Genomic DNA, 27239 nt, shown 5'->3' with positions numbered 1-27239 from the left:
CATAGACTATAAATTACTAGAAAGTCTCTGTATATAGATTAATCTACTACAGAAGAAACAGAGTTGCAGGTGAGTTTTACAGCATAGTCTCCTATAATCTTTTAGATAAGGACCTGCCAAATTTTGTATACTTTAGTGTAGCAGCAGACTAAGCATGATGCATAGACATAACATTGGTCTAACCACCCACCACCCCTAATTTTTATTCTATTTTTTTAGTGATACAAATGTATGTGTTTTTCTTCTCTTTACTTCAGTATACATTTGCCCCTCCACATGACACAGTACTGCAACATCACGTAAAGCATGTGTAGTAGATATCAATACCAGCAATAAAGGAAGCTAATTCAGATAAGTGGCTACAAGGGGTGAATTTAAAACCTAATCAACCTGGAATGGAAAACCTGTGGACAACCAGACTCACATAACTACCCAGGATATCTTAAGAAATGTATGCGTCTATAGAGAAAAGTAGTTGATTGAGTTGTATTTAGGGGGATGGCTTATGTAGATGTCATACATTGTGGCCACCCATTTGGACTACAGCTGGGCTGTAGCAGTAACTTGGGTGCTACACAACAGACAGAGTGTGTACCATTCTGTGTAATTAATGTAAAATAATACTAATCTTGGACCATCTTAAACAATTGACTTTTAACATATTACGATATTGCAGACATAACAGTCATATATTGTTGGCATAAAATATATTAGGGTGCTTATTACCTCCATCAACAACTCTTGATGATATCAATAAAAAAAATATAAAGAAAATGAGCAAGGATTATTAACCCTTCTCTGAGTAGTGCATAACAGTGATGAAAACATACAGGCCAACTACTGTCTGTATAGTACTCGCGAAACAGAATAAATCACTAGAATTAAAATATTTTTTTAATGTGGATATGGGCATGACAGTTTTACGAAGAAGCATGTTGCAAAGAAAGACTCCAATTAAAAAAATGTAATGGGAATATTTGTTAATGCCGCTCTAACCACCCTCCCCCCATAAAATGAGAAAAATATGTATGAACATTTTTTTTTTTACTTTGTTGGAGATCCCAACACAGTCAAACAATATCATAAGGCAAATTAGGCACTACTTTGTCTTATGTATTTTCCCTCTGTTTGACAAAATTTGACAAAAGGCAGAACTACTGACATCAAGTTTTTTCAGTTACCCCAGTCATCACTAGTGACATCTTTGAGGAAAAAGACATTTTATCTTGTGGGATCCTCACTAGACATCAGTGTTGTATTCTTGTGGGCTCTTGGCAGTTTAAACAGCAGTAGCGAAAGAGGATCCACCAGACAGATCTACCTTCTCCTGCATCTTCAAATCACGTAACACAAAGCAGCCATTTCACTGTCAGGGGTCTTTGCAAATTATGCAAAGCCTCCAGAAGGTGACAGGGCTACTTTAAACGCCTTAGATTACCGGGTTCTCCCATTTCAGCACTGTAAGGGTTAAAATCAATTTAACTCACCGTTATTCAAGCTCTATAAGAGTCTCACCAATGCAGCTCTGATTTACCTTCTGTGAAGTTACGGCTTTGGAGCACATTAACAATACTTCTCATAGAGATGCATTGAAACCAACGCTGCTCTATGAAAAACACTTTGTCTTTGAAGTATAGTGCTACTAAGGAACTTTATGAAAGTGCTGTTTTATCTTGAAATCAACACTTTTATTATATAAGCCTTCACGTTCATGATGTTAACACCTGCTGAACTGCATTAGGGGATCAGAGTGTCCCTTTTATAAACAGCATATCAAACTATTTTTTACTCATAATTTTTTTGTGATAGTTTCTATTTAAGCTCTATGACTGCTATTATTTCTTATTGTTAGGACATTGTTCTTTGTTGTTGTAGTTTCTTGATTATCATTGATTTCAGAAGCAATGTTATTACAAACACTTCAGCTCTCTGGCATATGTTGGACAAGTTGAATTAATATGACCTTAAGCCTCTCTTATTAAGATTCCAAGGCTTTTTTGTATGAAAAACAAAGTAATGGGCACACGGAGTCCAGGCTATGTTTAATTCTATAAATCTACTTTTTTCTCTGGAATATAATTTATTTTTTGTGTATAAACGTGATGCATGTAGCGTGATGAAACTGTTCATTATAACCTTCTTAATGCCCTTTTAGTTCTTTCTCTTTTTATTTGACAAATTAACATATTTTTTTCAATACCTAGTGATCAAAAGAACACTGTAACATTATACATATATTTTAAAAAACACTTTTTAACCCCTTAAGGACCAAACTTCTGGAATAAAAGGGAATCATGACATGTCACACATGTCATGTGTCCTTAAGGGGTTAAATAGAGATCTTGGTCCAATTCAATGCTTCTCATAGGTAAGCACTGGGGCCTTGCTGAGCAGGCAGTAACAATTGGGTGTTTTTCATTGAGGGTTGCTGAGGCCAATGCTTCGCTAAGAGAAGCTTCATGGTGCCAACTGAGAAGTCTTTCAATTATTAAAAGTCTTTATGAGGAAATACTTATAGTAGCTGTCAGATTGACAGCCACAAGATGCATTCACACGCACAATTGTAAATGTTTCTCACAAATGGCAGTGTTTACATTTTTCAGACTACAGGGACACAGTCTTTGCACAAAACCACTACAATACCGAAAAAATCTGGGCACCATAATGGCTTCATCAAAATAACGATGTTATGATGCCAAGAGGTCTCTGGTGATTTAATGAAAAGTTTAACCTCAAAATGATAAATCAGGCACTGGTTAGGTCAACCCCTCTCCTTCCGCTTCTGTTTGAATAAGGAAGCCATACATTTCAGGAAGGAATCAGGAAGAATACACACATTTCTCAGGCTTTTTATTGTGAACACAGAGAGGCAGAGTTATTGTGGAATTAACACATTGACCCTCTTAGGGTAAGTTGGCACCTGGGATCTCCAAGCACTGGCTTACAACTTAATTTCTCTTAAATTGTTATGGTGCCTGGAGGTTCAAGTTGTAGAGCTTTAGGTGCTTAAATTGTCCCTTTAACCCCTTAAGGACACATGACGTGTGTGACACGTCATGATTCCATTTTATTCCAGAAGTTTGGTCCTTAAGGGGTTAATGAAGTACTAAATCTCATAAAGTGGCGGGCAATCATATCACTATATATCTAATATTGTTATATTGCACGCATGAAATGGTATAGACCAATACACTCCCTATAATATACCTAAATATATATTTAATTTAGAACCGTTCTCGACTCTCGAGTGATCTTTCAAGTGAAAAAGAATGTACACTGTCTTAACAAACATATACATGCCAAGATGAACTATTTTAAACATAGACACCATTTTATTTTTAAACCCTTCAAATAACAGAAAGACGTTGTTATTAGAATAAAACAGAATGAAAAAATGGAATTCTTCATGAGTTATTAAACAATATATATAGATACAAATATTTTGACTCATTTTGTATGTTTTTTTTTTAATAAAATAATTGTTATAAGTAATACATTGCATTATGTTTAATATAACATATCCTATTCTTTAATTTATTACTATCTTTGACAAATATTTATAATACTGCCAGGCATTCTTTTTCTGGTATGTAACGCTATATACAGCTACTGATGTGCTTTTTCCTTCCAACAGACACCATTTTCAGTTAAACATGTGCAGACATGTACTGTTAAGTAAAGAAAAATTAGAAAAAGCTCTATAAATGTCTTCACAGCTGGGTTTAGAGAGGTTCTCAATTAGAATACGTCAGTGAGAATGATGGAAGTGATATATTCCTTCAAGTGTTTGAATAACTCTAAATTGAGGTCCGCTGACATTGCAAAATATCGAGGGCTTCTTGTTAACTGCATTCCACGATTAGGCACCCAAGGTCATGTTGCGCAGTAGCCATTGCTGGGATCGACTTCCATTACATTCTTTCATAGTAGGAACCATTTTATCTTCCTCGGTTGGTTCATCCAGGCACTGGTTGCTGTTTATGTGTCTTAATACGAAATGCTGGAAAAATATAGGTAATAAAGTTACTTATTTGTATGTTTATAGTGGAGTTATTAATTCTTACAGTGCTTATAGTCGTTGCATCGCAACTGGGTTGGCAACTATAATCAAGGATCTTCACAACGTTTTTACATTGATGTAAACACTTTGTAAAGAAAAAAAAAAACTGTCTTTTACCAGTATTTTTGTGTATTTTCTTCCCTAAAATATTCTTGGGAATGATGTACAGAGATTACCGCTTTATCTGTGTACTCGCTAAAGTGAGAATTGAAAGTGAATTTAAGGTGAATTTCAAAGGTCAAAATAGCCAAATTAGCACATTTCTGCCATAATTACATTTTGGCTACTCTGGCCTTAAATTTGACAACTGACTTCCCACTTTAATAAATAGCTCTGTGTAACGTCATTGTAATCATTGAATGCTTAGCATAACTAAATATTATTTTATAAGTTTGAAAAGCATATCATTTAAGTGTATAAATCTAGAGAAAACATATATTAAAATTATTCCGCTCTCTTTTTAAAAAAAATCATTGTTTCAGCTTAAAGGAACACTATAGTCACCAAAGCAAGGTTAGCTTAATGAAGCAATTTTGGTGTATAGATCATGCCTCTGAAGTTCCACTGCTCAATTATCTGCCATGTAGGAGTTAAATCACTTTTGTTTCTGTTTATGAAGCCGCCCTAGCCACACCTCCCTGGACTGTAACTGACACAGCATGTATGAAAAAAATGGTTTGATTTTAAATCAGATGTTAACTTACTTTAAAAGTTTTTATCTCCTGCTCTGTAAATTAAACTTAAATTATATGCAGGAGGCTCCTGCAATGTCTAGCAAGCTATTAACAGAGCAGGGGATATGACATTCTAAATGCAACAGAATGTGCAATAAATTAAGTATAAACATTAAATGACTCTTTACAGTGAGTGTTTAGGAAGGCTGTTTACGTCACATGCAGACAGGTGTGACTAGGGTTCATAAAGTGATTTAACTCCTAAATGGCAGAGAATTGAGTAGTGAGACTGCAGGGGTATGATCTATACACCAGAACTGGTTTAATAAACTAAAGTTGTTTTGATGACTATAGCGTCCCTTTAATAGGTATGTTAATTAGGAACATACGTAACAGGACTTTTATCGATACATTTCATTTTCACACAAAATGTGTGTGATACCAAGGTCACCTTCAGATAAGAGGCTAGTCTATACACTGAAATTAACAGTGAAATAGCCAGCAAATGAAAATGATATTTACATCGAGTAGTAGTACTACTAGATAATACACAGGTACTTCTTGTGTTCACTTCTTGTGTTGTGTGTAATTAGACTAAATATTTAAAGTTTCTGGAGTATCCCGAAGTGAATATCCCGAAGTGTTTTCCTGTAGATAAACCATGTTCTAGTCCAATGGTTGGCAACCTTCGGCAATTCAGATGTTGTGGACTATATCTCCCATAATGTTATTACAGCCATTGCCATTATGCTGGCAAAGCATTATGGGGGATGTAGTCCAAAACATCTGGAGTACTGAAGGTTGCCTTCCCCTGCTTGAGTCACCAAAATGACTACAACAATAAAGCGAAGTGCATTCAGTTCATGTAATACAGTTAAAAGAGGTAACTCCTGCACTGGGAATGACAGCTATTATGTATATATTTTGTAGCACATTAATTGGCCCATTTTTAATTATTTTCCTGATTTGGTTCTCAAACCGACATTCAGCTGAGCCTAACTGACATCCAGGCACAAACTCAGGTGTCCCGAAAATTTATTCAGCAGAAACCAAATTCCTTGCCCTGCACAAGCCTACTGATATGTTTTCTGAGGATTGTTAAGTCAATTGTTATGGTTATGTTATGGTCAAATGGTTGTGGCAAACGTTCTGCTATAGCATATACGAACAACAGCATGCAGGGAAAAGCATCTTCGTTTATTTCAATGCAGAGACACTGATGTCAATGTTCCACAATACATAGTGCAGAACACATTCGCTCCACTAGAATGTAAATAAATCCATATAGTGGAAAGAGTAGACATAGTAATGGAGATAAAGTGGAACAGTAAAGGGGATAAAGGAGATAAAAAGAGCTTATAGAGGAGTGACACAGAAGACAGTGCAGACAATGTTTAAACCACAAACTGTTACCAAGTTGCAAAAATAATTCAGTAAAAGTAATGCAGATTTATTTTTTCTCTTAGCTGGGGAATTTATTTTTTGTTATATGAATAGTCATTACAATTAACTTAATACATGGACACTGTTTTTAGTTCATGATCATTTAAAGGAAATAAAAGTATTGAGCAAATGACACCCTTGTTAATTAGTGCTCTATGCAACGGACTGATGTTACCTTATGGTTATCTGATTTGTGCTTATAGATTAGTTTCTTTGATAAAAACTATATAAATCAAGAAATAATTGCAAAGTCATTAAATGTAATCTAGTGGCAAATCACGTAAAGGGACACTATAGTCACCAGAACAACTGCAGCTTAATGTAGTTGTTCTGGTGAGTATAATAGCCCCCTTCAGGCTTTTTTTCATGTAAACACTGCCTTTTCAGAGAAAAGGCAGTGTTTACATTGCCCCTAGGGACACTTCCAAGTGTCCACTCCTTAGATGGCCAGCGTCCCCACGCTTTACATGGAGATGGTAAATTTTCCTCATAGAGATGCATTGATTCGATGCATCTTTATGTGGAGGTCCTGATTGGCCAAAATGGCATTTGGCCCCGCCCCGTGCCGATTTTAGCCAATGCAATGCTTTCCCTATGGGAAAGCATTGGATTAGCTAAAAAATCGGCCATTTCGATGATGTCACAAAGGGGGCAGAGCCAGCGCCGGTGGACCCGCGCAGCGCTTGAAAGAATGAGTTTTATACTTTTATTGGAGGGCTGAGGGGGGGCAAGCCACCTAAATGGTGAGTTAAACACTATAGGGTCAGGAATACATGTTTGTGTTCCTGACCCTATAGTGATCCTTTAACTATACTCAATAGTGAAATATAGTCAGGAATTCCAGTACTCCTTTAGTAACTTTATTGTAGCGTTCTGACATTATAATATATTAAAAATAACATTTTTCTATGAAGAAAGCCCTGTGAATATATTTCACTATCGTTAAAAAACATGAAATACAAACCTGGTATAGCATTCATAAAAAGTAATCAGTCGGACTGTAAAATATATTTCTAAAGACTTCCATTCTGGTATAGTTTCTTAGTTTCCACATTTGATGTTTTCTACCATTACAGTATTCCACAGTAGGGCCAAAACTCCCATCCTCTATTTGGCTTAATGTCAAACATGATTGAGTTATGATATGAAGGAATGAGTGAGTCTGTATAACAAAAAAGCAAAACACATAAAAGACAAAAATAATGGAATATAACATATATGATATGATGTTAAAATATGAATGAGCTATGCAGAAAACAACAAAGATTACACACACACACACACACATATGGACTATTAAATCTAAAATCACTATGGACATTGCTAAGTAACACTAAGAAGCACAGAAATGTAACACTGTTATTTTAATGTATACACGGCAAGCAGTGCTTCTATTCACAATTTATAAAGCATTCCTCTTCCTACTACGTTCCCCTAGAGAACAGTATGTCTGCACTCAGTATAATAATTTGTCATAAAGTGAGACAGTGTTTGTTGTGAACAGCTATTCTTATTTTGATAATTTAATTAATTACATTATAAAACCTTTTTTATAATCTCATACATATAAAAAATAACCGTCAACAGATTGGAAGTTGAAAATTGGCAGATATTGTACCTGTTCCCACGAACAGAATCAGTAGGATCTGATTCTGTTAAATCAGTTTTTTTAATCTGATGCTTTGTGTTCATATCTATTTGAAAACCTAACAATATACAAGTAATGTATCACCTTCCATGGACATGTTTATCTAGCGTTAGTAAAGCTGAGATCGCTTTTCTGTACATGAATAGATCATCAAGCAGTTTCCCTTCTACACATTTTCTTTTCTTTTACAAACATTTTCTGTTCTCCAGTTTTATTTCATAAATTAGCTCTTATATTTCTGTCTTCAATTGTGTAAACAGTCACATCTATCTATCTATCTATCCGTCCGTCCGACAGTCTATCGGTCTGACTTTCTATCTATCTGTTCATCTATCTATTCATCTATCCAATCTATCTGTCTAGCTATTTTTCCTGCTTCACGCAAAGCTTTAAAGAACAATTACATTTATCTATCTATCTATATCTATCTATCTATCTATTTCTATCTATTTTTTCTATCTATCCGTCTATCTATCTATCTATCTATCTCTTTCGGAAGTTGTGATCAAATTGAACAGACAATTTTAAGTTGGTCCCACTTATAGTAACAGGAAGACAGAGATACCTGCAAGTCAGAAACTGTTCAAAGTCCCCAAACATGTTTAAACCTATTGATACCATTGTCATTCCAAGAACAGATTTGTTATATTTGAAGTTTGAGGATTCATATTTAGAACACAGGTCTTACTGAGTGACATATCCTAAACATAGTTTCTAAATTACGTATGACAAGTAGATTTCATATTACAGTTGTTTTAGATTTGTCCGGGCTTTATGGATGCAGGTTAGACACAATGTTGTAAGTGGTTAGGTTCCCTTAAAAACTGCAGTGTTCACTACCACAAGAGGTAAAACTCCAAAACCATAAATAAAATAACTCACAATTGAGTGTGAAAACACCTTTTACAAATAAGGATTAACTTTAAATATGTACATCCATAAAGCCCGGACAAATCTAAAACAACTGTAATATGAAATCTACTTGTCATACGTAATTTAGAAACTATGTTTAGGATATATCACTCAGTAAGACCTGTGTTCTAAATATGAATCCTATATATATATTTGTTCGCTTTAAATATCACGCACATAAAGTTCTGTGTAAAGCATACCAATATAAATATATAGTGACGAACATCTTCAATATTGAAATATGCGATGTGCAGTGGTAACCTTCTTCAATATGTCAGTTGACAATTGTTTTGTTAAATTAGCAAGCCAACACTTTTAAACAAATATACAAACCAAAGTTAAACAAAAACAAAACATTGAAAACTATGTAATAAAGCTTTATAAACTGACTAGAAAGATCATCAGATGGCATTGGCAGGCACGCCTCTCAGCTAGTGCAGTTTCTTAAGTCTCCTCCTATGCCCGCCCACCTCAATCTCAGACCAATCCACTAATAACTGAAACAGGGCATGAGTGTGCAGCTGCTATGCATGATCACACTGATCAAACACTCTCTTCCGCAACTGTCAGGGTGTTGCAAGGTTAAGAGATCTCTTAACTGCATATGTGTAAATCTGTCAGCCATGCCCAATGCACTTTTCCAGCATTCCCTGGTTAGATCAGTGCCCCCTGTGGAGTGAGTCTGGTAAGCGTAAGAGACCATTATCTCAAAGTGATGCATGTCCCTTTATTATGCTTTGAAAAGAGTTAAAGGGACACTGTAGGCACCCAGACCACTTCCGCTCACAGTGGTCTGGTTGCCAACTCCCCTCACCCTTAACCCTGCAAGTGTAATTATTGCATTTTTTATAAACTGCAAAAATTACCATGCAGGGTTAAGTCCTCCTCTAGTGGCTGTCTACCAGACAGCCAGTAAAGGGACTTCTGGCTTCTTAGACGACTGGATGTCCTCACGCTATGCATGAGGACTTCCAGCGTCACCAGAATCCCCATAGGAGAAGCGTGAATGGGTTTGTTTTCCTGGCACTGGAGATTCCCTTTAACAATCTTCCTTTTATGTGTTATGTGTTAACATACAGTTCATGTATAGAGAGTAATTTACAAACATATAAGCATTTGATACAAACAACTCAAAACCAGCTTTGTAGATCCTTCTGACTACTAGGTATAGAGTTGCAAGAGTCTTTTACAATCAGTAAGCACAGTTTTGGATCCCATCTCCAACCTCACTTCACTTCCAGCGGCTATCAGCATAATATGACACCGAGCTCCACGTGGAAAGACTATATGCAGTTTTTATAGGCTTCTTTTTATTATTATCTTTACACTAATTTAATGAGGCGACTGGCTAGCAAGATGGCCAGCTGCCACATGATTAAACCCCCTGCCATTGAGAGTGATTTAACTATATGCCTGCTGGCTGCTATTGCTGCCAGTGGACATATAGTACTTCAAATTATCGCTTGCTTCAAAAAGCAAGTCAGTATGCAAATGTGCATACTGCTGGATGCCCTCAGTTTCAATCCTTCTTAAAATGGTGCTTTACAGATATTCCAAATCTTGTACTCTAGGGTTCACATGCGAAAAGCACTGGTTAGAAACCAAACACCAAATGTATCCGGCCGATTGGCTGTTTAGTGAATTACCCTGTATGTCCCACTTAGAATAAATCTTTCTATGTAGAGTAGCTTTATCTCCTCCTTAGCTAAAATGAACCTCTGTACTTCTCCTCATTGCTTCTACATGTAACAAATATCTTTGCCAGAATTGTACGAACATCTCTATTACAAATCACAACATGGAGCCAAACTTAATTGGAGAGTTAATTGTCAGCCCTACCAGTGAAGACACACAAAGCATGAGATCTAAAATCAGAGTCAACTGAAAGGCCTTCTATAGTGTCGGAAATCAGCAGTAAGGCAACCCATCATTGTATTTCTTAAAGTAATTCTACTGAACGTTTGTGACTCTGCCATAAACATTGATTAACCGTTGGCACGTATTTTTGATAAGTGCAATCACATATGATGTACCTTCATATCAATTCAGCTTTGATTACTATTCATATATGAAAATGAATGTGAATATATAATAATGCTATAGAAGGGAGTCTTGCCGAGATGGGATGTGTTACTACATGCACTTTGTCAGGGAAGGATGTAATTTGTGGGTTTGTTGCTTATTCCGTGGAGACGTCTTACTTGCTTATCACAATCAAGCATCTTGTCAGCACCTTGCTCTGAATACCTAATGCATATTACTGAGGGTAGTTATTGTGGAATAGCGATAAGATATTCTTTCAGCCATGGACTTATCTGCAACATAACATAATATAGCATATCTCCCCTCTTATCTCGTGGCTAAGCTTTGGGAGTTCTAGAAATCTAATCATTGCCAGAATTTGCTACAATAAATCTTGTCACTTGATCAGAGTAATATAAGAGATATAATACTAGGAAAACAGACTACAACATGTTTAATGGGTGACTTTATTTCTAACCTAATCAAGAAAATGTAGGCTGTAGGTCATAATTATCTGTGTGCAACGGGTAATGAGTGACATTATTTTTCTACTTTCCGAACAATATTTCCTTTTTCAAAAATATTATTTCAATAATTTTTTTTTAAAACTACTAGTTTTAGTATTCCTTTTGTTTGTCAATAGTGTGCATTAAAGTCTAATTTATTAAACTAACATATTAAAATACTGCATGAGAAATATATTGTTCTTTTTTATTGTTAAGGTTTGAATCTTGACTAAAACATAAATCTCCTTTTGATTACGCTAAAATGATAAAGGAGTCCTGGTAAAAAGCAATTTTTGTTGTTAATATTCTAATCCGTTTGCATGGAACATAATAGCTCTGGGGACTTTTTTTTAAAGAACAATATTGAAATATGTCATCATGTATTGAAAAATCTTCACAGTACAATTGCAACACCGTTTGATGAGTAAATTAATAAAGATGACAAGTAAAATTATATTAATATGGTATTGTGAATTATTACTTTCATAAACCTGCAATAAATAAAGTGAAATAAATGCCCAAACAATAACACGTACACTAAAATTATTTGATACACTCTTAAGTTGGCATAGGCTATTGAACAGTTTAGTAGCATGAGTCAACCTAGGAGTGTCTCAAGCTAATTTAGCTCCCATGAACTATTACAAGTGGAAAATATCCATAAAAATATCAGAGTGGTCCAACTCTCGATAGCAGTTCTATTTTATATTCAGGCAATTCTTCCAAACTATTTTACTCAGCTGTACCCCATGAACCGAACATGAACACTTTAAATATACCTTCACAGATTGCTCAAACTGAGCTCCGTTGACTTTGTAGTCTGTGTCACAGTAAGGCAGATCTCTATGGAGGTTGTTCTACAGAGATGAGATGTACTGTGGACAATGATTTTTTGAGGAAGCGGATTGTTACAGATGCAGTATTGTTTGATAATTATTAATACCAACCTGAATCTACATGGAGATAAGGTAGGATTTTTATCTGTTATATGATTAATCTGGGCTGCCACTATTATACAATTTCACAATTGATAGTAATGGCTGTATTACTTCAAGTGCTATATTAAGCTATTGTAGACTAAAATTCCTTTTTTCATCCTATTATTTTAGTTATATATATTATAACTCCTATTGGACTCGGTCAAACACTCAGTGAGCAATGCAAAGGTTTTAGTCCTACAGGGGCAGGCTATGCCTGGCATTCAATTTGATGAGACAGGATTTCCCTGTTTTTAGAAGTAATAAAAAAACAGAGCCAAGTTATATTTATGTCTTCATTAGGTAGTTGCAGACAATGCAGAGTTAAATCACATGACAGCTGGGAAGCAGGAGCTTTGACACTGTAAGGTTAAAATTAATTGAACACTAGATTTTGCCAGGATGGACAAAAATGACCAATCTGATGCAATGGCAATGCTCGTATTTACTAAACCTAAATAAACCTAAATAAGATCAGAATCTGCAACAATCACCTGGTTGCATTTGGTGTCTGGGTTAAAACCAGTGTTTTTGCATCTAAGCCCAATACAAAGTACAGGATTCAGAAAATTCACAAAGCACCGGTTTTAAAAACGAATGCAGGACGAATGCATTCAGCAGGATGCACATTCACTAATTATTGTTCACTTGACTTTGTGCAAGCGTACGATAATTTTAGGTACTATTTTGTCCTCTGCAAATGTTAGCAGCCAGCAGGCAAATAATTAAATAAAATACCATATAACAATATACAGTGGAGCATTGAAATAATAAAGTTCTTAATTCAGTGCTCCACTCTACATTGCTATAAGGTATACTGTTTGTTTGTGTATTTTGGGGAGAGTTACACTTTGCAGTGTGGTAGCAGCTATATTATTAATTGATCTAAGATACAGTTAATTTATATTCACTTACACTTTCTTCTAAAATAAACACTCGTGCACATTATTTATTAGGGTTAATTATATGACAGCTTGCCAGAGCTTTAAAGTCAGCTGCCATATTAAATATATATAAAAAAATAGCCTATGTGGCCAATAAGACCCTCATAAAACCTCATATGATCTCCCCTGTCATGCTAATTTTGCCTATTGCTGGTGGGTGCAGACCCTAAATATAATATAAAAGGGGAAGAACATCGTGTCCTCCCCACTACCCTCACCCATTGGTGGTTGACTAAGACCCTAATTATATTATCAAGGGGGTATCTAATATCCTCCCCATGGCTCCCACCCATTTTCAGTGGTATTTTTTAATATTCTGAAGGAGGGACCTGGTGGTCGGTGAGGGCTCTAAAAAAATTAAACAATGAAGGTTGGAAATACCATTGACCACCTTGCCAAAATAGTGTCATACCCACTTCTTTCCCTAGCTATCCATCAATAAATCCTACCTACTCCACACACCCCCTGCTAATAGTGTAGGGGGTTATAAAACTAAATACCTGCAAAAATAAAAAGGGCTATACTTTAGTTTACTATATACTATGTTTTTTTTCTGCTAACTTTTCTTTTCTTCAGCCAAATTAAAATCCAGAATTCCTGATAAAACTACGGTAATAAAATATATATTTTTTAAAAACAGTTGGCAAAAAAAAAGGACAGAAAAATCCAAACCGCAATGCAATAATATGAATCCATCTTTACCCTGTGAGGGCTCACTGCAGACTGAGCTATCATAGAGGGAAAAGCTGTTATAAAGACTTTTACACACTATGTCAACTATTATATAGCATTTTAAAATTTACCATGCAATATGAGTGAGAGCACTCTGATTGGTTGGCTAACTACTAGTAAGCCAACCAATCAGGACACTCTGGCAGCCAAGTCAGAACCATACTCCCCCTGGTAAAAAAAAAACAATAGCCCCTATCCACTGGTCATGAGTGTTGGCAGGTGAGGGGGCAGTGATCTGTCCACCAATCATGATTTATTTTAAGGTATGGGCACAGGTAGGGAGCATGGCAGAGAGACTATGTAAGATGTGGCCTTTCTAGCAACTGACTGCCCAATCTCTAGTTTCTCTAGTATAGTTTTAAACCTTTCTTAAAGTAATATTGTTCACCACCATAGCCTTTTTATTTATTTTTAAACTGCTTAATGCGGTGGCTAGCTAGCAAGTGCTGGCCAGTGGCCACATAACCCTCGCTCCTCCAAGGGTTTTTATCTACTTCTTCGCTGACTGTCAGTACTGCCAGTGGGCCAATAGTTTGGAATTTAATTTAAATCCAGGCCTGCATTGAAAGCATTTGAAGTTCTATTTCAGTCACCCGGTGGCATTTGTTCTGGCTAAATCCAGACCAAATTCAGGCCAGTTTAGGGCCTGAATTGCAAAATCTGATAAGTGTTGGAATAAAATGCTGCAAGGATAGGGTTTTTGCACAACTGTCCTGTAAAAAAAGCTGATGTGGTTTTGATACTTAGAGTAAAACGTAAAATCAATCACCAATATAGCAAACTTAGACTTAAATGTGGTTAGCTCCACAAGCACAACTTCCAGAAGTGCACATATTTCAACACCTTAAACTTAAAAGAGATGTTTCAGAACATTTCTGAGTATTTTATGAAATTTTACATTTCATTGTAAAATTCACTAATATATAATTGATTTATGTTATGTCGTACTGTCAGCTGTAAGTTCCATAGATCAATAGCAAAAGTTCAGTGAATGCATTACAAAAAAGCATGTTTGATGTGCTTCACACCAGGTTTTTTAAATTGATATTATTGAGTTGTTTACATATCCTTCAAAGTTTTTTTTTATTTTCTAAAAACTTTATTTGAAACTTGTTTATGTATGGGTTCCCTTGCCAAATAAATGATTTATGGGCTAAGCTGTTCAAAGGAGTTTGTATTTTGGAACCAACTTTTCAAATGATTTAATATTTAGAAAAAAAAAAATATATATATTTTTTTATATATAAGGCATATTTTTATATTTTTAGAACAATATTTTAAAGGTTCATGCAAAAATATTCAATCATTTGAAAAATGTATTTAAAAATATTGCCTTAGCTAGACAGCCCATGAGCTTGCAATCTAAGATTAATGGAATTGGTGACTTGTAGATATTTTGACATGTCAAAAGCATTACGTGTCAGTCCTGTTCTTTTAATTCAGCCTTAACTACCTTATTTAACAATTGTTATCTCACTCACAAACAAATGTAAGCAATAAAACTAGAATTTTAAGCATTATAGTGGGTTATTGTGTTTTATTTTACAGGTTTAGGAAAAGATATTCATATTTTGTATTCTTGGCGCATATCAGCACACTAATTCCTTTATAAGATCATTAACATAAATCTAGTTGCTGTGTTGTAAACAGACATTTTTAAATGCAGTTGGACATGGAGATGGTTAGTGTAGGAACTTTTAGAACTTTTGTCCTAAGGCTTGTGGCAACGCAATTTATAAGTGAAAAAGCTTTTCAGATTTATTTTACAAATCTCATGATATTGGTCTTGCCACCAGTCATAAACAATGCATTTCTTATACGAGTAATGAAGTAACCTGATCCTCTACATTTCATCATACATACCACCTTTGCACAGCATTAATCCATGGAAGGGTGGCGAAGGGCAACTTGGCCATCTTACTGATACAAATGACTTCATTAACAAACATCTGTTGACCACACTTTAGCCAGTCTTCTTTGTGGCCATTAAATATAATGATATCCTATTCTGAAACGTACCTCAGTGTTCAGTTTACTCTTGGTACTTTTTAATAATAGAGGTAACAAACTGAATAACTGGACAGTTTTCAGAATAACAGATATGGCTTGGGTATAAAGTCTAAAATACTCAGCCATCCTCCCAAAAACTGCACAGTCGACAAGAGTACCATACCATCTTCTAGATATTGTTAGATTTTAACGAAAATTGACTTTTTTTGTGACTGTTTGTTTGTTTGTTGCAGCAGGTCCGTTGAAAGTTTTTATTTCATTGCATTTAACTTTTTCAAATACACAATTGCTTTGCATACAAAGACAAGAAAAATAATGTATGTGTATTGAGAACTCTGAAAATAACGGTGAGCAATATGTAAATTACATATAATGATTTTCCCTTCCTAAAACCAGCATGTAATCAGAACTTTCGCAGAAAATTACCCCAGTATCAGTGCTCCGTACTGCAAGGGACTCCCATTTTTATATATAACCCATAGAAAGGAGTCAAACCAAATCACTTTTACCAATTACATCTGAAAATGATGGCATATGACTGCCATGACAATGAAATCTGCAAACAGAACAAATTCGCAATCCCATTGCAAAAACTGCACAGTTGACAAGAGTACAATTTTCTAGATATTGTTAGATTTTAACGATAATTGACTTTTTTGTGACAGATTGTTTGTTTGTTCCAGCAGGTCTGTTGAACCTTTTTATTTCATTGTGTTTAACTTGTCTTGCATCCACCTATTATACAGTTTTGCTGAAAGTGTTGGTTCTTTATAATTAATAGTATAATGCTTAATGCCATGGTTAAAAGGTTTTTTTTTTATACAGGGACATGTAAAAGAGCTTACCTCAAAATTATATTCCCATTTACCTGCATACTGGTAGAAGCAAAAACACACAAGGATTTATATAATAAAACTGCAAAATTCAATGGTAACAAAAATAATGTTTACAATGTATAGGTCAAGGTACAAATAGGCTAAAGAATGTAGATACATTTTCTTTTGAATATTCTTTTTTTTTTTTTTAAAGGTTGATTATATTCTTTATAACCTTTGAAAAATTACAGCCTTAATTTATTAGGATTACTTGTTGGATGGAGAAACCCTAGTTAGCATGTCCTAGCCCTATAAAAAAATAAAATAAATAATAATAAACTAATTTTCTATCCTATGCCAAAGCCAATTTCACACTCCGTCTGACCTTCCTTCTGTGATGTCATTCCCTTTCACTGGAGGGAGGAGGAATATCTGAGAGGGAGGACTGAGAGAAGATTTGGGCAGCAGAGAAGAGGAGACCACGCCATTATTACTCATCTGTCACCAGCATGTTAATCACGCTCATGAAAGATGCCAAATATGCCCAGTATTGACATTAGTCAGCTGGGACTATCGTTGGTTATTAATGCTACCTCTGGCAGAAAGGACTTAAACTCTCAGTGAAACACTGCACATTCCGATTCCAAGCACCACGAACACTTCAAATCACTTAAGTTGTGATGGTGCTCGGAGAAACCCTTTAAGTTCAGTCTATTGTTTGTAAAGCACGTCATAGGTGTCTACCTCTTATATTGTATGCTGTAATTATAATAATTATGAATTGTCATGAACCATGAAAAAGATGGAGATGTGGAAGTGGGCTTTTTGAAAATTGAGAGTTTTTCATACAGCCAATAACAATGAAAAAATTGTTTTTTGTTTTTTTCTCCAGTTACACTAACAAGAACATCCATTAGCATACAGTTAAGGTTGAAAGCATTCACACCCTAACACAGACAGACTACTACTGACTGTTCATGAGTTGTCCTTGCTTAATAAGCAACCGCATCTTATTGTTAAACCAGTGTAACTCTTTTATAACCACCTTTATCTACGAAGCAAGGAAGTAGATCAAGCTACTGATGGTTAGGCAAGCAAGAAGTAAATTTATATGCATTTAGAACCATGAAAATAATGGTGAGCAATATTTTTAAATACACAAATGAATTTCCCTTCCTAGAAACCAGCATGCAGCATTGGGAGTCATTTAATCTGATCTTTCGCTGACAATTACCCCAGTACCAATGCTCCATGCTGACTCCCATTTTTATATATAACCCATAGCAAGGAGTCAAACCAATTCCCTTTTACCAATTACATCTGATAATGATGGCATATGACTGCCGTGACAATGAAATCTGCAAGCAGAACAACTTCTCAATCCCATTGTTCATACGCCAGAGGCACATAATGACAGAACTAGCTTTTTTTTTACGTGTAAAGCAGTGTGCATCTTCAGACGCACACAGATTTACACCACGTTATTCCTGTGAAATAAATGTCATTTTTCAAAGTTAGGTGTCGCTTTAAGGATTTAGGCTGGTCAATTTAAATGTAGTGTGATATAGTATTTTATTTTTCCTAAATTGTGATAATGTGCATTGCATTTGCTAAAATAGAAATACCTTTTTTCATGCACCCTGATTTACTTGCACCCTAATTTTTTATAGAAATGTATCTTGATGATAGCAAGTTATACAAGAATGTAATTCACAAAGGAAATGAAAATGTAAAAGATGTGAATTAATTATGTTGTTCAATAGAATAATTTCCTTATTATTCTGTAGTAGAAAGAGTTACAAAAACAGCCACTGTCTTTAACCTTTCATCTTTAATCTATTTTATTAATTATCATTGATTGCATACAGATTGCATAACAGAAGGTGAATCAATAAGTAACGGAATGTAATATCCAGCTTACAAATTGAATGAGGTTGCATGGAACCCAAAAAAAGAGCTTGATGTTAGTTACTGAAGAGCCAGCATTCAAGTATTGATTGTAGGTCTAAAAATAAAACACATGCCAAGAGCAAAACTGGATTATAGCAGCGTACTTATCTCTAGTCCAACTGCTAGATGGTATCTGTTTTGGAGAACTTCTAATAAACAAGTTAAGATTGAGATGTGAATGCAGAAAAAATGGGCTGTATGTAGTATTATTTGTTTATCTCTTTAAAAGATCTAAATCAGTCCAGTTCAGCATCATGGGAAAAGCAATGAAAATCAGTTGGAATACTAACGGCTAGCCGTCACTAGTGTAGATGAATAGACATTGCAGGCATCAAATCCCTCTTTGTGTTTTAATACACTTTGCTGAGCAGAAGGTGGCTGCAAATAAATTTACCACTGACACTGAATGTATAAAAAGAACTGTCAATGAGTCATAAATGCCTTTCTTAATGGCTCCATCTAATGGCCGACTTAGATCTTAGCAAACATATATTAGGATTATTCATTAAAGGAACACTATAGTCACCTAGACAACTTTATGTTAATGAAGCAGTTTTAGAGTATAGATCATGCCTCTCAATGGCTCCATGCTACTTCAACTCGTAGTCCACTTACATGCACTATTGGAGGAGAGGGTGGGAAAACTAACCATATAGGACTGTTTCTCTGTTATAGACTATGTCTCTTTTGCATATAGTCTTGTATTTTTTACTTTTACTTTTTTTTTTTACTTAGAATGGCACCCATCATGTTTAGATCCCTGATAAATTACCTAGGGATAGAAAATCAAAATTAACATATTGCTGAGGTCACAGACTTGATAGTAAGCCTGCAGTAAAAAAAAATCTCATACAAAACAAAATAAGAGCAGGTCCTTACTAAAACAGCTTAAACAGTTAAAGAGTCAGTAATTTATAAGACTTAAAGGGACACTATAGTCTCCAAAACAACTTTCGTTTAATGGAATAGTTTAATTGTATATATCATGTCTCGGAATTTTCAATACTCAATTCACTTTCATTTAGGAGTTAAATCACTTTTGTTTCTGTTTATGCAGCTCTAGCCACACCTCCCCTGGCTATGACTGACACAGCTTGCATGAAAAAACAGGGTTTCATTTTCTATCAGATGTAACTTACTAAGTTTTTATCTCCTGCTCTGTAAATTTCATTTTAATTACATAGAAGAGGCTCCTGCTGGGTCTAGCAATCTATTAACAGACCAGGAGATAAGACATTCTAAATTAAACATAATTTGCAATAAAGGAAGTATAAACATTAGATGGCTTTTAACAGGAAGTGTTTAGAAAGGCTGTGTAAGTCACATGGAGGGAGATGTGACTAGTGCTGCATAAATAAAGTGATTTGACTCCTAAATGGCAGAGAATTGAGCAGTAAGACTGCAGGGACATGAACTATACACGAAAACTGCTTCATTACGCTATAGTTGTTTATGTGACTATAAAGAAATTGTTAAGAGTGATACATTATACAGACAGGGAAAATGTTATGGAGCTTGCGTGCATTGTCTTGTAGTAACATGAAAATTGTAAATTTGAACACTGTAAAGGTTGCATCAATAGACGAGTCTTTTTTCAGCATAGATTGCTATGTAACTGTGTAGCATGTAATGAGACTCAACATAAGTATAAGTAAAAGTCAAAAACACAGCTGCTGTACGCTGTAAATTATCCACCTGCTTAAGTTGTAAAGTTGAAAAATAAATGATTTTTAACATTTATGCATATTATTCTCATACTTTTCAAGAGATTCCTTTTAGAGAGAAATCCAAGGAGCAATGCAGTGACATGACAATTGGGTACTTCCCTTTCCTAACAGATGCAAAAAATAACTAAAAAACAACTCAGCTCTAGACATCTCATAAACAAATATTTTATGTTTCCATCTATATTTGTATGTTTTAGAATTGTTGTTTTAGATTTTAATGCAATCTGCTTTCTATAATAATACTATTTAACCCCTTAAGGACCAAACTTCTGGAATAAAAGGCAATCATGACATGTCACACATGTCATGTGTCCTTAAGGGGTTAAACTCTATATAATACTCTAAGGTATCCGGGAATAAAACTACAAATACTTACTTTGTTCCTTGTTGTTGCATATATTGTGCATTATGTGTAATTCTTGGACCTAGTTCGAAGCGTGAAGACATGGAAACCAATGCATAGTCCCTGCTGATTGGTTGATGTTTAGAACATTGACCAGAATTAATTTTGATGCATAACCCCCATTAATCCTTTCATCCGTGGCCCACATTATTATTGGACATTTTCCTAAGTCTTATTTCTAGATCTGTTAATGCATACCTCCCAAATGTCCTGATTTTGGCAGGACATTCCTGATTTATGAGTCCTGTCCCACAGTCCTGACTTTGTTTCCCACTTTTGGGGACACCAGGGAACTGTCTCCAACAATCATAGCAAGAGCACATCATTAGTGGCACTTGTGCTATGTTTAGGGCACTAGGATCTTGCAGGGACAACTGAAACTTTGTGCAGGATCAGCCCTCAGTGAGCTGGTTAAAATGATTGGCAGGCAACTTGGTGTTTATTCACACCAGATTGACCTGCAAATAATGCAGAGGCATGCCCCCATTCTGGATGGGTCCGTACCATTTCAGTGGTGGTCCACCTCTTTTTGGGCAGAACCAGTGACATGATCACATTACTGGTCCACCTTTTTTACTCTCCAGAACCGGCGACCCAATTCTCGGACTGCTGATATTGGAAGGTATGCTAATGTATTCAATATAAATAAGAAAATGCTTGTGCCATTGCAGGATTTAATGATTAGAGAAGGTTATTCGTTACATAATTTTCTCAATGTATGTATGCATTTGTAAAGCAGTCTGATAGTGAATTAAAGGTCTTTAGCAGCGTTGATCAGTAAAATATTGTGGGTGAATGAATAGCTCTGCCTATAGCTCTGTGTACCTTAAAGAAACACTCCAGATCCCTAAAGCACTTCAGCTGACGAAAGTGCTTTCTGTGTGAAGTGTGTCTCTTTTTTCATTTTAATTATAGATTATCCTTGTTACACGCCCCTGGTTATAAATCAGACAACATATCCTGTTACTTCCTGGCTTGTTTAGCTCAGTGGAGCTAAACTCAAAAGGCAGCAATTGCACAGAGCATCTACCTGCTTTGCGAAGACTTCTCATTGAGCGGCATTAGTGGTATGTGATTGGACAGCCACAGAAAGCCTGGGCAGGTTTAGAGAGGTTGGGGCGGGGGGGGGTGTAGTTTGCAGAGGTTCAGACAAGAAATCTACAGTTGTTGCAAGCTGTTTTTATATATACCTCCAATGAAAAAGATGCCTAATGAAATGCATGCATGTTTTCATTGGAAGTACATCTATTAAACAGTGATTTATTATTTTTGTTTTGCATTTGGTCAGTGGAGTGTCCCTTTAATGTCACTTGGAGAGCTTTCATCATTTTATATCTATTTATTAGATTGAAGATTGCTACATGTTGGTTAAATAAAATGACTCATTGAAATGACTCATTGTAATAAAATAAACAGTTGTAAATTCCAATATCCTTCTAGCAGAGCAGATTTCCATGGCATCTGATCATGTTTGAGAATACAACCTACGATGCTCTAGAGGACATTGTGATGACCTTGCTTTGAGGTTAAGCACAATTATTAGAACACTTGCAATAACAATGAAACAAAACTGAATTCACTCTATGCTTCTATAGACCTTTTCCTAGGAGGAGGTGTGATGTTTATTTAACTTGGTTCACGGGTTATATTTTTATATCAGTTGTAAAATTATTTATTTGTATATCTTTTAGGGAAACACTAAAAATTCGATTTTTTTTTAAATTCTTTAGTGCAATTGATTTTTTGATTTATGCTCATTATTTTCTATGCTCTGCATAGCTGTTCTCTAAGAAAGCTCCTTTCTATTGTGTAGCGATTCTGAAGGAAATGTATTTGATGACTGTGAGACACTAGACGAAGCACAAGCAATTATCGAACATTTCAGGGTGAAATACCAATCGGACTTTTAAATCCTGGAAAATGAATTAAAATCATGATTTCCAGGGTAATTATTAATTATGTTACCGTTCCTTCTATTGTAAAATCTTGTCTGTGGTCCAACATATCCCTCATGATGTGCATTTACAATGCTTTTTATTGCATCATATTTACTTATATAATTTACTGTCCAACAACGTCAATCTTAAGGTTGAATTTTATTCCAAGAGATATGTTTCTCCTTTAATACAACCCAGTTCTTTCTAGAGAGAAAACTCTGGTTCTTTTCAGTTTTAGACTCTGATAAGTTCAATACTAAATGGTCTAAGAACTCCCTACAGTTAAGCAGATTGGAACCAGTTTATGGATTTGAGTTGATCTAAATTCCTGTTAAGAGACAAAGAGACTCGCCATTGAGAAACACAGGAAAACATATTGTAGGTTGGCAAATAGTAAAATTGCAGAGCACACCATATATCGTGGTTTGCATGGTATCTTGTAGGCTTAGTTAAAACTCAAAGCATTGTGAATAGCAATGTTTAGCATGCTCCTGTCTTGTGCAGGTTATTGCTGTTAGTAATCAATACAACTATTGGAAACAGTATAATGAGCATTTAGGAACAGACATACCTCTGCGTCATACTCCCAGAGCTGATTGCCTCTCATGTGATGGCACTTAAGCATGATAACTGGCCCATTCAGTCTGGATACGTCCAGGCATAAATCATCTGTACGGATTTCTTTGTCTGCAGTGTATGAAAAAACCTGCAAAATGTAATTTTTATACTATAAATAATGAGAGTGTCTATGGCAATTTTCAGCAAGTACATGATAACAACAAATCCCTGTTTCATAGTAAAAAAAACTGAAGAAGATACCCAGGCATATTAGGAATTCCCTATGGAAATGTACATGTTCTGAATCTTGAAATGTAACAATTATAAAAAAAAAAAACAAAACTCTAATTCAGCTATTTTTTTCAGCGTGCTTATTTTCTCCTGCTATCTCCTGGTCGGTTTATGACAATTTACAGTTTCTTAAATAGCCATAATAAGCCTTTGAAACTGCATGGATTATGAGAAAATAATTGGGCGTGATTCACTAAATTCCAAATTATAGAGAATAGAAAACCAAACTGAAAAAAATAGAATGAAACCTGTCTAGCTGTAACGATAGATGCATTAGAGATCCGTTTTGCAAATCAAAATTATTTGCCTTAATTTTGCAATCTGGTGTTTAGTTCATTACAATTTGGAACTACGTGAACAAATCCCTATTATGTTTTGCACCTGGTATTCAGAATTATAACAAGGGTGTAATAAGAGGATTAGTGAATAATCAGAGTAATCGATGCAAATTAGGTTTCAGGTGTTCACCGTAATAATATAAATTTATTGTCCCTTCTGACTGTTTATCCTGACACACACACACACACACGCACGCACACGCACACGCACACACACACCTCTACTCCTGACATTTGGGATATAGATAGAAAATACATACAAATAAACAAGAATATATCATTGCATTCATGCCACAAGGTGAAACGTAAACCTGCGTACTGTATATATCTATAGGTTTATTGTATCAATGTATAAAATAAATAAGAAAATTCTAAACAAAAAGACTAACATGCTGAAAGGCTATTTAAGGCACATGTTACACCCTTAACATACACACACAATAAAGATAAAACCCTATTTCCTTTACAGAAACATAATAAGACACAAATTGTATTAGATACTTGGTGGTTAAAAAAAGAATGTTTATGTATGTGTAGTTGAGTGTGATCATTGTGGTTGCCATGGTAACACCAGATACTAAATGGTAAAGGCATTTTTTCTTTATTCTATAAATAGAAATATCAGAACAAAAAAAGCTAAAAATGCTCAAAGGGGCAGATTGAAATAATATTTTTTTTTCTCAGAGCTGGCATTGTATGAGATTAATCCCTTTAGGGGTCGATTAACTAAACAGCTAGTTATAGTGAGTTTAAAATCAACTTGAAAATGTAAGGTAAAAAAAGTAAAGTTGGACATTTTCTCAAATCAGCTTCAGATATCATTTTTACAGCAGAATTATTTTAGTCTACATTTTATCGCTCATCAGAACTCACTGTTTAGTGAATAGACCATGTAGTTTAGCAAAACTCAGTAACATGTTGTTTCTTACTAAGAAGACAAATCTTAGTTTGCCAAATGCCAATGACATTTCACATGGGCATAATTTATTGTATCAATGTTATGGTAAATGGAAACATTTATAAAAAAAATGAAATTAATTTTGTATTTTCGTGACAGTGTTTTTGTTTAGTCTGTTCTTTTAAATGTGTTCATTTTAGACCTATTAAAATACCACAAACGTAAAACAACCAACATGAAAATACATTTGTCTATTCACTTTCCAATATTGCACCTTAAAAAGTAGATGTTATAAATTAAAATATTAAGAAAATATTCAAAAGCTCTGTTTTCTAATCGCTTCATATTTATCAGTAAAGGCTCCGTTTTGCCTTGTTACCATGGTGATAAACGAAGGCTGATCTTTCTAAATAAGAAAACCCAAGTTTTAATGTAGAAAATCTCATAGCATATTTATAAATAGACCTCAACATAATTAGAACATTAACAGTATTTTATGAAGATATAAACACTATGACTACTAAATATTGTAGATTTTTTTTTAGTTTTCTATGCCTCAGATTATCCCTGCGCTAGACTTTATGCAAAAAATGGTAATTTGGAGAAGCATAATATTATGTCCATATGGAAATAATTGTAAATGTTCTATATTCATACTTTATATCTAAGAATCTTATATGATCTAAAATCATTTTTTATCTTTTGTTTTAGACAAGATTGCCAAGGTATTTTAATATATCAGTCACATGTGAGTGCAAAATTTATTTTTTATGTCTGTTCTCATGGTAGCTCCTTAGAACAGGCTCAAAACAGCTTACGGTTTATTTATACTTTACAGTGGTCTTATCCATTAGCAATAATACACACACTATGATTGCATTCTTTAGTTTTCTGCCTGGAATACCTTTAATCTTTTATGTTATGCTTTTTTTTTCTTACAACTGTAATAGGTACGATTACCTTTAAACAAAGATCATTACTAATGGCATGCATTATATGCCTCGTATTGCCTTTACCGCTGCTTAATGCTCAGAATGTGTGACTGATCTAAAATTAATGTGAATGCTATTAGTTCTGCCACACAATTTTTTCTTGTTATTCAAAATGTGTATTATTTGCACATCAATAACCGAATATGGAATTTCTAAAACACAGTTCCGGAGTGATATTTATCATAATTGTATCATGGAGTTACTGGAAATTCAAAACCTAACAGCAAAATTGAGGCTTAACTAGTAAAGCTGGAAAAAAAATAGCTAAGTTTATAATGTTTTTCAAACTTGTCCATTTTGTTCTAAGTTTGTTTATCAGCTAAACGCAAATCTGATAAAATAAATTTGTGATTTCATGGAGATAGAACATGCACGTGCAATAAATAGAGTTGTCTGGCTGAAACCAGGCATCTGAATTCCACAGTTAGATGTAAACTGTAAAAATCACTTAATAAGTGCACAGAAACACGTGTACCTCTACTTCCACTCAATGATATTGCATCCACGAATGCCATCAGGTGCGATTAGCAGTGCTACTGGTTGAGCAATTGGCTTGGCATGCAATGGATTGCATTGCAGAACTACAGTGGAATGAGCACCTTACTGGACTGCACTGACTGCACCTCTCCACTAATGTGTTGAAATACTTGAGGTAAGTGACGTCAGATAATAAAGGTCACGTAGAAGGTGAGGAGAACAACTCAGGAGAACAGCCATCAACCCTGACCTTAGCCATGTGTTTGTGTGTGTGAATGTCTAGCAGTATGTCTGTAGTAGTTTATATATGTGAGTTGTGAGAATTGAATGTGTGTAGCAGTGGGCATGTAGCAGAGTGCGTGTGTATCAATGCATGTGTGTAGTAGAGTGTGTAAGTCTATGTGGAACTTTATATGTGTGTATCTGTTGGTTTGTAGCAGTGTGTGTTGCAGAGTGAGTAGCAATGTATGACTGTATGTATATGTAACTGAGTGTGTTTCTTAATGTATGTGTCTAGCACTCTCTATAAGTATCTATCTCTCTCTCTCCAGTAGTCTGTGTATATCTGGGAGTGTGTGTCAAGGGCTGTAGAGTACCAGTGAGTGCCGGTCTGCCCTGGGTGACTGGAGGGGGTGTCTAGCTATATGCATGTGTAAGTAGTTATGTGATTATGGGTGTTGTGTCTGTGTATGTTATTGTGCATAATTGTGTTTGTATGTGAGTGATGTACAATTGCATGTCTATGTATGCATGCATGGTCAGTGTGTATGTTTGTGGGAGGGTAAAAAAGGGTAAGAGGTAAAGCTGGGGTTAGAGATACATAATATATAAGGTTGGTTAAAGGGACACTCCAGAACCCTAAAGTACTTACGTTTACTTTATGTGTGAAGAGTGTGACTTCTTTTTTATTTTACAAAGAGTGCAG

General features: G+C 35.1%; 1 protein-coding gene across 3 annotated transcripts in view; it reads right to left on the bottom strand.

Annotated features, from left to right (window-relative positions):
• Positions 1-3452: 3452 nt before the first annotated feature.
• The window catches only part of GALNT13 (polypeptide N-acetylgalactosaminyltransferase 13), a 235298-nt gene continuing 211511 nt past the window's right edge, over positions 3453-27239 (bottom strand). Inside the window, exons 10-13 of one of the 3 annotated variants that reach the window (XM_063429523.1) lie at positions 23332-23466; positions 16774-16803; positions 7142-7339; positions 3914-4000 (exon numbers count right to left, since the gene is read on the bottom strand). In XM_063429523.1, the coding sequence (XP_063285593.1) occupies positions 7154-7339; positions 16774-16803; positions 23332-23466 (351 nt within the window). In that variant the 3' untranslated portion in view covers positions 3914-4000; positions 7142-7153. Of the gene's footprint in view, positions 4001-7141; positions 7340-16773; positions 16804-23331; positions 23467-27239 lie in introns of all 3 variants that reach the window. The other 2 variants (XM_063429524.1, XM_063429525.1) reach the window with 2 other exon arrangements.

The sequence above is a fragment of the Pelobates fuscus genome, chromosome 8 (genome assembly GCF_036172605.1).
Source record: "Pelobates fuscus isolate aPelFus1 chromosome 8, aPelFus1.pri, whole genome shotgun sequence".
Classification (NCBI taxonomy): domain Eukaryota; kingdom Metazoa; phylum Chordata; class Amphibia; order Anura; family Pelobatidae; genus Pelobates; species Pelobates fuscus.
Note: the sequence above shows the minus strand (reverse complement) of the source record. Positions and strands in the feature narration are given on the sequence as shown.